Source organism: Drosophila rhopaloa, unplaced genomic scaffold, assembly GCF_018152115.1.
Source record: "Drosophila rhopaloa isolate 14029-0021.01 unplaced genomic scaffold, ASM1815211v1 contig_178, whole genome shotgun sequence".
NCBI lineage: Eukaryota > Metazoa > Arthropoda > Insecta > Diptera > Drosophilidae > Drosophila > Drosophila rhopaloa.
In genome coordinates, this window is record NW_025335059.1 from 11,607,143 (window position 1) to 11,620,241 (window position 13,099).

General features: G+C 38.0%; 1 protein-coding gene across 1 annotated transcript; it reads right to left on the reverse strand.

Annotated features, from left to right (window-relative positions):
• Positions 1-8,501: 8,501 nt before the first annotated feature.
• On the reverse strand, positions 8,502-9,586 carry LOC108052156. The gene has a single exon (XM_017134487.2). It carries the CDS (start codon positions 9,488-9,490, stop codon positions 8,597-8,599), a length of 894 nt encoding a protein of 297 aa, XP_016989976.2. The 5' UTR covers positions 9,491-9,586; the 3' UTR covers positions 8,502-8,596.
• Positions 9,587-13,099: the final 3,513 nt, after the last annotated feature.

Genomic DNA, 13,099 nt, shown 5'->3' on the forward strand with positions numbered 1-13,099 from the left:
GCGCTCCTGCTCCACCAAAGCTCCTTTGCTGTCCTGTGTCCAGTGCACTGAAAAGCGAAAGGATGTGCAAACACGAGCTGCATTTAGCAGTTTTTCATTTCCAGTTTTCCCTGACACGAGCTGGCACGCCATCAACACGGACACACATGACAGATGCATTGCATCCCATCCCGATGAGGATGGTCGCCGGGATTGCGTGTGTCGCTCGCTTCTCTAGAGGAAAGTTGCAGATGCAGCACCAAATCCAGTTCTCGCAATTGCCAAATTTTGCACGTTTTGTTTACATTTGATTATTAGGTTGACTTACTCTCGCTCTGAGGAACGTCGACAGATGGTGTGGCTTTCTGCTCCGCCGGTTTCCAACTCTGACGGTGGACTGGTGGGCGAATCTGGGAGCTGCAATTAATCATAATCCGGTAACAAATAACCCAAACACCACCACAAAGCACAGCGGAAAGCCAATAACAACAACGGACGTAAGAAAACTTTGTCTTGAACCAACTTATCACTGTGAAGAAATCAACAGGTTTAGGGATTGAATTAAAGAAAAATTATTAATGGTATATTACAATAAAATTTTATAAATTTTTAACTCAATTTAAATCCCAATAACAGAATGGGGAGAATAGGGACTAAACAAATAAAATAATGTTTAAATTTTTAAACACTAAATGCGTAATGCATTAAAGAATTCATAGCACTTGGAAAATCACTCGTAGCAAGGAACATATGTTAAATGTCTATAAATAAAATACTTTCACACAAAAAAATTTAGGAGGTATTTTGAATTGATTATTTAATGACTTAATATTTTTAAAGTCCAAAATTAATAATTTTTTGTTTTGTATTATTTTGTTAACTTTAATAAGATTTGTGAATTTAAGACTTAATCTTTTTTCGCTAAGTTATGACCAGTTAAAATTTATGCACTGGTCCCGGCCCCTTATCAAATCTAGATCGTTGGAGGGGCGGCTGCGTGGGCGTGGGCGTGGCGATACAGGCGGACATTGCATTGTTGCCGACAGTTGCAGCCAAGCGAGTAAAATGTTTAACAAGCGCGAAATTCGCGCAAAGCAAAGCAAAGCGAACTGAAGACGACAAAGACCGAGAGATAAAATGTTCAGCGTTTGCGCCCTCTTTGTTGCTTTTTTCCTTTCATTCAGGCTCCTTTTTTTCGTCCTTGGTGATTTATTTTAGGCGGTTTTTCTTTTTGATACTCAGTAGTTTTTAACGAGACAAGATGGTTAGGCATAAAGGAAACCTGTATTTTATGACTAACAAAAGAGAAAAATCATCAAATTTATGTACAATCAATAATTAATTAGTTACACAGCATTTTTTTCATAGCCTGAAAATGTAATTAAAATCCTGGAAGTCGAAGAAGAATGAATATTAAAAACAAAAATTATTTTTAATTTATTTTGGCAAATTATTATTTACTTTGAATCCAATATTTTCTTCCATGACATATTTTAGTTTAGTTTTTTTCTAATCTCTTTCTTAACAAGTATTATTTTAATAGTCAGAGTCTATTAAATAATGCGAGTAATATCTTATAGCTTAGATTTATTGTTAGAGGTATCCCAAAGTAGTAAGTATCAATGCTTTCCAATCCATAGAAGGTACTCTGTGTTTTCGTTTTGGGTCGCAGACGGTGGAGAGTATTTAATTAAATTTTTGGCCCTAGTTGTTTACAACAGCCGACGTCTCGGTTAATCTTTTGATTAACTCGCAGTCAGACAATGAGAATGCATGTCCCTGGGTCTGACAACTTGATAATCTTTGCATCTCAGCGGAAAGTGAGAGTGGAGCGAGATCTGGGAAGCCCTCATCCAGATGCGTCATATGGCATCATTTGATGAAATATAAAACTTCAAAACGAGTCTGACAGCTGCTGACATTGCGATGTCCCCTCTCCATTTTTTTGTCAGTGCTGTCATTGTGTCTTTTATTTGGATAATTCTGACTTTTTTTGATCAGACTTTTTTGAATAATGTCCAACGTCTCTTGCTCAGAATGCAATTTTTTTCAAAAATTTTAACGGACTTTTTTCCCATTATGAAAAACACAAAGTTTAAATTTTCAAAATCAGCTGTGTGTTACGCCCTAACCAAAGCACAGTTTTTAAAAGTAATTAAAAGTAATATAATTACGAAATTAAATACATCGATGAACTGGTAATAAAAGTCCTAGTCAATTTACATATGAACGAAACATTTTTTTACCGTTAGTTATTTGTTTATTTTTAGCTAAACTGTCGTGTTTTTAAATGTGCTGCTGACAGCACTAATCTGTGTATTTGTATTTGTTTCTATCTGTATATCTGTATCTGTATATATGTATTTGTTTCTATCTGTGTGTGTGATTAAGCGAACGCATTATTAAACAGACGGCTGCACATTGCGCATACGTCACGTGTAACGAAACGAAAATATGTAACGACGTTTGATACGTTTCGTATATGTTTATAATGCAGCCTCTTATGAGATTTGTCATCGGCGAATCAACTGTCATCTTAAAGGCATTCAAATGCTTAACAATTAATCAGCTTATCCCCGACTGACATGTAATGTGATTGGCAAAGGAGCAGAATCTCAGAAAATTCATTTCGCGTCGTCAGCCTTCTCTCAACTGCAGTCAATACACTTTGCCATTGACTTGACGAAAGCAAATCTCCTTGAGACTTACGAGTAACTGTGGAATTCTAAAGAAATAAATATTTTTATCGTACATTCCCAGGCGTCAAGCATTTTCATTCATGTTCCAGACGACACCTTGTCATTGCTCATTGAAAGTCGTGAAGTAGTTTCTGATTCTTAAAATTGCTTTATACCATAGAAGACGCTTTGTCAGTAAACCTTTGCAAGTAGTTTTCGGAACTTTAAATAACCGGCGTGAAGCAGTACATAATTTGTAGTTAGTTCACTACCTATGTGTTAAGCAAATTTACATATTATAATTATTTGCATACAAATGACTTTTTACCAACAATTGTGTTTTGGAGTGTAAACTGCATGCAGAGTTTAATTTGCTTTAATTTTTCTAATTCGAATTTTGTTGTCTGGCAATCAGTGCTTAATTCTTGGAAAAATATTTATCTATAACTAAAAACTTTTTAATAAAAACCCAAAAAGAAATAAAACTTCGGCTAGCCGAAGTTTACATACCCTTATTTATATTTTTATCCCCATATGTAATAAAGCAATGTTGATTTTTATAAAATGATTCCTGAAATTGTTTTAAATTATAATAAATCTAAGTTGTTAAAAAATTTTAGTTATTTTGTCCATTGTTTTTATGAGAGCTAGATGCTGTAACAGTCCGATCCGACCCTCTCAGTTTTATATACTACCTGCAATAGAAAGAAGACTTTAAAAAGATTTTTATCCAGAAACTTTAAGTTATATCTCAAACTTTGCGTATAAACAACGAGAATATACATACATACATATATACTTAATAGGGTCGAAAAGGTCTCTTTCACTGCGTTGGAAACTATTGATTGAAATTAAAATACCCTCTGCAAGTGTATCAAACTCGATATTGGGAAAATATTCATCCTGAGAACGCCCGTGGGCAGTCTGGAAAAATAGCGGATCCTTGGAAAAAAAACACAAAAAGAAAAACCCTTATGGCACTCGTCCGTTATGGCCATAAATGGGGGCAATTACCAACACTCTTAACGGTATTTAGCCGGACCAGCCCGTCCGAAATTGAAGTGAAATAAACAAAATTAATATGCTGCCACCCGCCGGGGGACTTGTGGCACGTCTAAACACAATGGACCGCCCGCCGAGGAATCCTGCACATGTTTGTGGGTGGGTGTTCGGCTTTCGACGAGGCGTTCATTCCTGTGGAGATATGTTTGTGCATGTAGTGGGCCACCTCGTTATATATTCGCCGCTTATTATTTTGCAATTGGGGCTTGGACACCAGCAATGCGCACTCATTTAATTGTTATGCATGTGCTAGTAAAGCAACGAGCAAACAATTGAGAAATGAGATTCTGCCATCAGAGCGGCGTCCTTCAAATGACCTTCCCCCGCAACGCCTTTTGTGTTGTCACTATATATAATTTCATACAGCCAGCTGAATTAATTGAATATTAAATACATAGCTAGTCCTTTTAAGGGTATCTGACAAAAAGAAAGGTAATAATATAAGCGGCGAATCCACAATTTCTTTTCGTTATGGCGTGTTTTTAGATCCAATTTCTGGTAGCTTACTTTTTACAGCCACATTTTGCAGTGAATGGAGGCTGTAACTCCGTTTAAACTGTTCGACCTTCAACCCAACCAGTTTTGACCTGTAAAAATAGCCGTTATTGGCTGGAAAGGCCGTAGAACGGCAGAGCTGAGTGCCAGGAGCAGTGGCACTTGTCTGGCCATTCATTAAGCCCCGACAACATGGCGTATCAAAAGCATAAAACTAAATATTGGCCGAATGTCAACTGGGTCGCCCCCGCGCGAGCATAAGGCTGAGAGATCTGGATCGGCACACATATCGGCGCACCGCAATGCCACACATTAACATTGAATCTCGGCCCGGCAGTGCTTAATTAAATCTCCACGGACGAGTTCATTTCACTTTATCCTTCCTGGCGGGCTGTCAAATTAGGGCTTCATGTGGCCAAATCCCCGAAAAAGCAGCGGCTGTTGCACAAGTTTGTGGTGCCGCCCCAACTAAAACTAATTTCAGCTAGATGATGTCAAGTCATTAAGTTATATTTGGTCAGCCGGGAGAAGTGGCGAGCGCCCCAGAAATAGTTAAGCTGGCCATAATAGTGGCAGTGAAGGCCCAAAGGTCAAAGGAGCAAAGTTCACTGCGCCCGTTCGCAGGACTTGTTGCACACATTCTGGGATGCCTGTTAAAATGATAAAACGGAATTGCTCGTAAACGGGGAAAAGGCATGGCAAACTACAAGGATTCTTGAAAATAAACTTTGCTAATTGGAATTCATGGGGGGCTTAGTAAATGTAATATTCAAATTTTTAACTAAGTTTGCCTATTAAAGTTTAACTTCCATCATATTATTATTATGACTAACAACTCCCATATGGTTAATGAATGACTTTTCTGCATTGCAAAGCATTGAATGCAATTAAATATATTTAGCATTTAAAACTAAGAAGCTTAAACGTATTAAACACATCATATTTTTATTTTAAAGATTCTATTTTTTTTTGAATTTGTTGGCAAGTTTACTTATTAAATTATAAAGCCGGATACTACTTCATATGGCTAATGGTTTACTCACACTCCATAAATAGATGCAAAGAGATTCTATTTTTCCTTGCTTTCGTTGGCAAGTTTACTTATTAAATTATAAAGCCGGATACTATGCCATATGGCTAATGGTTTACTCACACCCATGAATAGATGTAAATTGCTCTAGTAACTTAAAGTTAAGACGCATTCAAAGCACGACTTAACTTAAACTTATCCCCCAACAAGGTAAACCTGTCGCCAATGATGAGCATATTTGCCAATGGCCATATTTAAGACTTTCATTTTCTTTGCCTCCTGATAGCAAACAAGCGAAATGACAAAATGTCCTGAACTTGCCACTCGGCTGGCAGGAGTGTTTTAATTTGTCAACCCCTGTTTCGGGACTTGTCGCCAATCCCCTCCAAATCTCAACAGACAGGTGGAAGACCAGCTGAGTGCCTGCCTACAGCTGATTAAGCTCATTTATCAAATGTAAAGCCAGCCAGATGCCGAGTGCCCCGAGTACTTGACTCGACTTAAGGTTCTCGCAATTAAATGGCCCAAACGGAGACAGACAAATCGCCTTCGGCATTCGCACAGAACGGAAAGTTGAAGTCAATATTGATATTGATGTTGGGAATCCGAAATTCGCCTACGAATGCCCAAGGAATTAAGAAGGGGGAATGCAGGCTTGAAGGCCAAGGAATTTTGGTATTTGAAAAGTTTCGGCGCGCATCAATTTGCCAAGACAAACATATAATCGTTAAAGTTTTAATTGTACTGTGAAAATGATGTTTCGTTGCCATCTAAATTTAGATTAAACCAAGTTTGGATATATATTAACAAAGTTTGCGTTGCTCAAGAGGGTCGAATTTAATTCGAAGGGCTAATATTTTTCCAATTCTAATAAAATTAGGTGGTGAAGAATTTCCATTTAAAGAGAACTCCTTAACATTGTTTGGAACAGAAATTTTTGTATTGCCTAAAGGGACGAACAATTAATCAGGCATATTTCGTATTTTATATTTTTTAAATGTTCTACAGTTTTCTTTTGTCGATAATAATAATATGCAAATCATTCAAAGTATGATATATGTAAATATAGTACACGTAAGACTTCTGAACAAGTTTCCCTGAAGGCTTGAAGTTCCCGAAGGAAAATGGATTTCCAACTTTCATCTTTCTACTGCGCCTGACTAAAGGAATTCTCGACTGACATTTGTCAAATAGTTGGCAACTTTCTTTCACCGAGACCTTTAACTATGGGTGACAAAAACATTCCACCCTTGCTTCTTTTTTCTGTCCTCGCCAGACATCTCGTAACTATTGACGTGTTTCACTTTTTACGGCATGCGCCTCCAGGGCCTCCTCTTCTTCAATATTTCCGTCGTTGGCTTATTACATTACCAAGTTGATTTCATGGCATCCTTGTGGGGAATAGTCAGCGTTGACAGAGGCCAAAAAAATCCTTTTGGGAGGAGATCTGGGAAGTGGACACAATACCAGTGTTGATATGTTATGTTGCCATTTTTGCAGGATAGATTTTTTGTGGGCAACAAACATAAAAAACCAAATTATTTTGGACAAAATACAGGTTTAGCAAAGAACTAATTGGGATTCACAATTAGCCGTATTTTAATTGGTAGTATTTAGATTAATAATAGCAAAAAAAATCTAATTTGCGTAAGCAACCAAAATAAATAAATACTAATTTTGTCAATTTTTTTGTCTTTTATAAATCTGTCTTTTTAAATTGGCTTTCGTCAGCACTGCAGGACACCGGCCAAGTGATTGAGTCCGGCATTTGTTAAACAAATTGGTGGAGATTCTCCTAATCCATCTTACCCCACGCATCTCGGCCAGGACCTCCTGAACAAATGAACAATTTCGTGAATTAATTTGATGTCTCGGCTGATTCGCTTCTCGTTATTCAGAGACACAAAGATACATCTGTCTGCGGCCCTACCACAAAAACTTTGCATAATGGAGCGGAGTAAATGGCCTTGTCCCCTGAAATAAAATGTACGAAATTCCACAGATGTCACATGTGTAGGACAATGGCTCGAAACAAAGGATAAATGGCAGCCGAATGATTAATTTTAACTCAAGCAGCATATTTCTCTGATGATGATAACGACCATGTTGATGTCGAGTTTATCATTGCTCTAACAAACGTGGTCCAAATTGGGCGATCTATCTTGATGAAAAGTTGAAATGTTGCCATTTTATTTAGTAGAGTTTTAGTGAATTTCTCGTAATTCCTCAAATAAAAATTCACATTTTTTTACTAATAGAAACCATTTAAAAGGGATTTTTCGTGAAAAAATAAAATGCCATGTTAGGCATCGCCAAAACAGAATTTTCAGTTTACTTTATTCCCTCTGTTATTTCATAAAAAGTGAGCTTTAAAAAGTGCAACAAATATTATTTTAAAAAAGTTTAAATGAGTGGAAGTTTATTGAATTTAAACGAGTTTGTAGAATTTTATTAGTCTAAACTTATTAAGCTTTAACTAAAGAACAACTCATATTTAGGACTCAAAGCCTTTTTGGCAAATTTACCATCCACAACTAAAGAGGAACAAAGCCCTTGAATATTATACTTTTAGTTGAGTAAATAGTGAGCTCATTCGTCTGGGGAAATGCTCCTGTTGGGATCATTATACTGCTGGCCTTGCTGGTTACAAACTATTTTCGAAGAGTTGAAAGCTATTCAAGGAAAAGGAATTTATGAAATTATCATAGGTTAAACACAAACAAAATTTACAACATTGAGTGGCCCAGAAGAGGGTATGGGTATTTTCAAATTCATTCAAGTGAACAAACGAAGGCAAATCCAAAAATGCCTTTGCAAAGGGATAAGGAAACGGACAAATACCGAAATATATGGCTGGGCCGAGAATTTTTTATTTTACTTTCATTTCTGCCGCGGGTCCTTTTAGTTTCCCTTTGTCCGACTGTCTGTTTAATCGGCTAGAAGGGCTTAGATAAAACACGAAATGCCCACAGAAAGAAACTTGTCGCTAAGAGCATTTAGACTCACACACAATGCATATGCAAACAAGCTCCTGAATCAGAGTTCGATAACCGGACACCGGACCCAAACTAAAGGCCCAAACGTTTGATATTGTCGGCCAAAAAATCTGCACACGTCAGCAAATGAAAATGTGTAAATAATATTAAGTATATGAAAAATCATGACACTCAAAGCAGAATGGTATATAAAATAGACAACATTCCAATACCAACAGTTTATTTAAATTTGTCAGCAGCATTACACAAAAGGTTGATTGGTTTTCCTTTAAAAATATAAATTTATTTAATAAAAAACCAAAGGGTTATTATGTCTGCTATTTTCAAAATAAAGCAATACATTTCACAATTACAATTTAGACTTGGTCAACCAGAAACTGTCCGAATCGCACAAAAGTGGAGACGACATGAATCATGTAGACGAAGAGCATGGCCAGGGTGGAGGCCTGCAGGACATGATCTGTCTTGGCCACGTAGTTAAACCTCCGCTGGTGGACGACGGTGATCGTGAAGAGGACGAGGCTGCCCACGTAGAACAGACTGACCATCGACACATAACGCAGCATGTAGCGATTGCCGTTCAGATACACAATCACGTAGATCGAAACGACAATCACTACACAGCATAGTGTGGCGACTATCATGAATATGATGCCCGGCAGCACCTTCAGTGGCAGACACATGCCCACCACGAAGAGCAGGAGGTTCAGGAGCAGTACGATGGCCAGGACACCGCCTATCCAAGCAGTCGGCACTCGCGGCCACTGGTGGCTATTGACGAAGAACACGATCATCTCCATGATGACAATGGCCAGGATGTAGTTGCACGGACACAGGCTGGCCAGGTGCACAAAGGCCAAGGTGAGGAGGCTTCCCAGTGCCAGGAGCAGCCACACGGAGCCGGGAATCGTGGGGCTTATCAAGACGTTGAAGTCCAGCTTGAGAAGCCGCAAGGTCACCAGCTGGGCGACCGCGAGTGCCGAGAGGAGGGAGAACAGGGAATAGACCCGGATGAGGTGCCTCTTCTTCAGGTCCCAGAAGCGTCGGCTGTCCCGCGCAGCCACTGTCGATGGCATCGGGCTCAGTACCTCAAGGGATTCTGCAGGATGAGCTCTCTCCGCATCTGACTTCGGCGGAGGAGGTGGTGGTGGATTTGTAGTTGGCCTCGGAGGCGTGGGTTTTGGGGCAGGAGGAAGGGACGGCATTTGGGCAGTCTGCCGACGTTGACCCGAACGACTATGCTGGCTCATCTTCCTCCGCGGGAATGCCACCACACCCTTTCTGGGAGCCCGCTGGGTGCTATAAACATGTATATTAGATATGTATTTATGTGATTAAACAGTCGATGTGTGTACTGTGTGGGATAATTGTAATGTTAATGTCACATACAAATGTATTTATTTATTTATTAATAACTAAATAAATACCTATCTTTTAAATGGTTATTTTTATCATTCAATTGTATATCACATAAAACTTTAATTAAGAAATGGTAATAAAGGAATTTGCTTAATTAAAGGCATTTAACAAATGATTTTACCTAGCACAAATCTGACAACATTTCTTGAAACTTTTCTTTGAAACTTTTTCTTGAAACTTTTTCTTTTAATTATTTTATTTTTATTTACTCACTGCACAATGGAGCCTAACAACTCCGCCATTGCGAAAAACTACTGCCGCCGGGAAAAGTCCTCCTCCGTGCGACTCATGCATATTAAATGGGAATTACGCTGGCCGGCACTCCAGTGCTAATCAATGACACGTGCTGTGTTGTCACCACACTCGTTAAGATGACCCACCTGGCACCTGACGATGTGTTTACATATGTATTTAGCTTTGTGCGCTGCGGGGCAACTTTTTTTGGGCCATTTTGTGGCAGAGGCTTTTACTGAATTTTAATTAGACCTTGCCACTGAAAAGCCAGCACGTGCAGAAACATCGACAAACACCGCCAAAAGCCAAAGAACAAAGTCAGGAATTAAATAAACATGAGTCGGGGGAAAGTCTTAGGGGCAAAGATATTTTGGGGTGGGTATTGAACAATGTGTATGTGAATGCTTTCTTTAGAATGTACGATTGTGCCAGAGATTACCTTGCTTTGTTCGAACTCTATCTAATCCCCAATAATCGATTACAATATATCTAAGAGCTGGCTTACGCAAACACTTGGCCATATTCGATCATGGTTTCACCCAGATTACTGTCGTAATAAGCTTTGGCATTGAAAGCCCTACAAATGTCCATCAATCATCTCACAATAATAATAAGTTTTAAGAGATTTAAACGGACAGTGGCAATAGCCACAAAGCCCACAACACGAACGGCATGTCAAATGTGGCTCGGAAGTGGGCTTCAAGGAAGTCGTTTCCTACAATTAAAATGACAATCAGTTTTATTGATGCTCGAGTGAGTTGGCCTTAGCTTCCGATTGCACAACAGATTTATTGATGTGTAATGATTTGCATGAAATGTAAAACCTCTTTAGGAAAATTAAAAAAAATACTCCCAATTAAATGGAAATATTTTTTGCTAAATACAATAACAATGAAATAAATTTCAGCTACAACTAGAAAGAGGACATACCAAAAATATCACATTATAAAATTTTAATGTTTCAAATTACATTCATTTCTATCAATTGCGATTGACTACAAAGTACACGGTATATTTACAAAAGAGCCATTTTACTTCAGGCCAAAGTTCGTCAATAAAGCTTTCAACAAAATGTAATTAAATTTTAATGTCTTTCATTAGATAATATTACCTGGTCGAAATGTCGATAATTAATATACCAATTATAACGTCCCTCTCACGTTGCCATGACAAAGACTTAAATTACTAATCCGCTGGCAACAATGTATGTTGAGTGATTGAACGAATATTATTGGCAATGCTTTACACATTTGGGCATTAAAGGAAAATTATGACTCGGGAATTGCCTTGAACTATCTGAGAGTTTTATGAATAAAACTAAGCTGCTTTTGTAGCCCACAAGGTGGTGCAGAATGTTGCATACATATGCCATTTGCGGTGGGGCAAAATAATTTTCCCGCCCACCTAATGGCGAGTGTCAGCTTATGTCAAGCCAGGTCCCTTCATTTATTTGACCTCGAGGGTTAATAATAGGGTTCCCATATCAATTATTCATGGGAAAAGGTATTTTTAAAGCCATGCGAGCTAGGCAGGTGTTCTTAAATTACAGCCTACGCATGGGAAAAAACTGAGAGGCAAAAGCTTAGTAAACACTCACTGCCTTCTATTTGTAAATTTATAAACGAACAAGTCCTAAATTTATAAGAAATTGTATAAGCATTATGAGAATGGGGCCAATTAGGGTTATTTAAATAAAACAAATGGACAGTTTACGCTTACCAAGAAAGGTTAAATTTCAAACTTCTTTGGAAGCCCTTATTGTGCGATGGGGAAACATTAAAATTGCCTTTAATGGCACGTACCCACATCAAAATCGTACTGTGACTTCCCAACCGTGCGACATGCAATTGAACAAATAAATCAGCGGGCTAATAAATTTTTAGCAACGCCGGCAGGAGCTGCCTAAAGCTGAGGAAGAAATCCAGGCTTCGATAAATGCTGCCATAAATGCTACCAACTGCCAACTGCCTGATGCCGACTGAGCCATTAAGGAAGCCAAGAGAACGGAGCGAAGGACAAAGCCAGATTTCAGGCGACAAGGCAGGGAGTTTCACTTGGGTGATTTGCTGTAGCTGTTGCTATTGCCGGCTTTTTCTGATTTTTCTCTGCTGTCGCTTGCTGTAACACACGGCGTATACGTGTTGTGCCACACCATGGGTTTTCCTTCCTCAGCCTGAAAGACTCCTCCACTCTGACTTTCAGCGCACACAACAAACGATATGATTAAAGCCCATTTTTACCACCTGTTCAGGCTGTTGATTTTGTATCGGGTATTAATTGCAATTTATTTTTTATGCCGACACTCGAGAATCATGCATGCAATTAAATTATTCATGCATGAGAGCATGAGCTATTTGAAAGCTTATTTACATGTAACTGAGCGTGTGTGTTCTTTTTTACACATTTAACAGGAACAAATGTCACTCGCAGGGGAAACTCACTTTGTTCACGCACAAATCTGATATTCAATGGGTAATTAATAGCTCATGAAAGAAAACAAATTTTTAGTGTGCAAAATATTTGAAAGAGTTCTTTTTTTCATTCATAAAATAACCAAAATGTATATAAATCGGAAGTATACCATTTTTGTTGTCAGCTTCACAGTTTGTTTTAAATTCCATTCAAAAAATCAATATTTGCTTTCCAATTAAATTTGCAGACGCTAAATGTGAAAAGCTACTAGACTCTGGCAATATTGTTATTTTTAGCAAGAAGTGTGTTGCAAAATTAATGTATTACCGGGTTAATTAAAAACAATTAAATAAAACTTTGACAACAGATTGGTTTTTCTTTGTTTTAAAAACTACCAATTGATTGTGAATGTCCATTTTTCTCTTGTAAAACGTAATTAATATTATTTCGTATGTGCGATTTAAATTTAAAAAAAGAACAAGGCAATCAAGATTATACGATTCTGTGACCAGTTGTATACTTAATTGCATTCCATTGAATGGAATATTTCCAGATTGAATGGAATATTTCCACATAGAATTAGTTTTAAAATCCTAAAAAGGATGGTTACCAAAACTCATCCTTCTGTTCATAATTAAAAAATTCCTCCACGGACCGCATTAACTTTGAATTTTTCTTCTCGCTTCTCCAGGTTTTCCTTAATTATTTTCCACATTTTTCCATTTTTTCTGTGCTAAGGCCCATTACACCCAACGAAGAGTGGCAAAGGATTGTCCTTGTTATTTTCCAAGAAA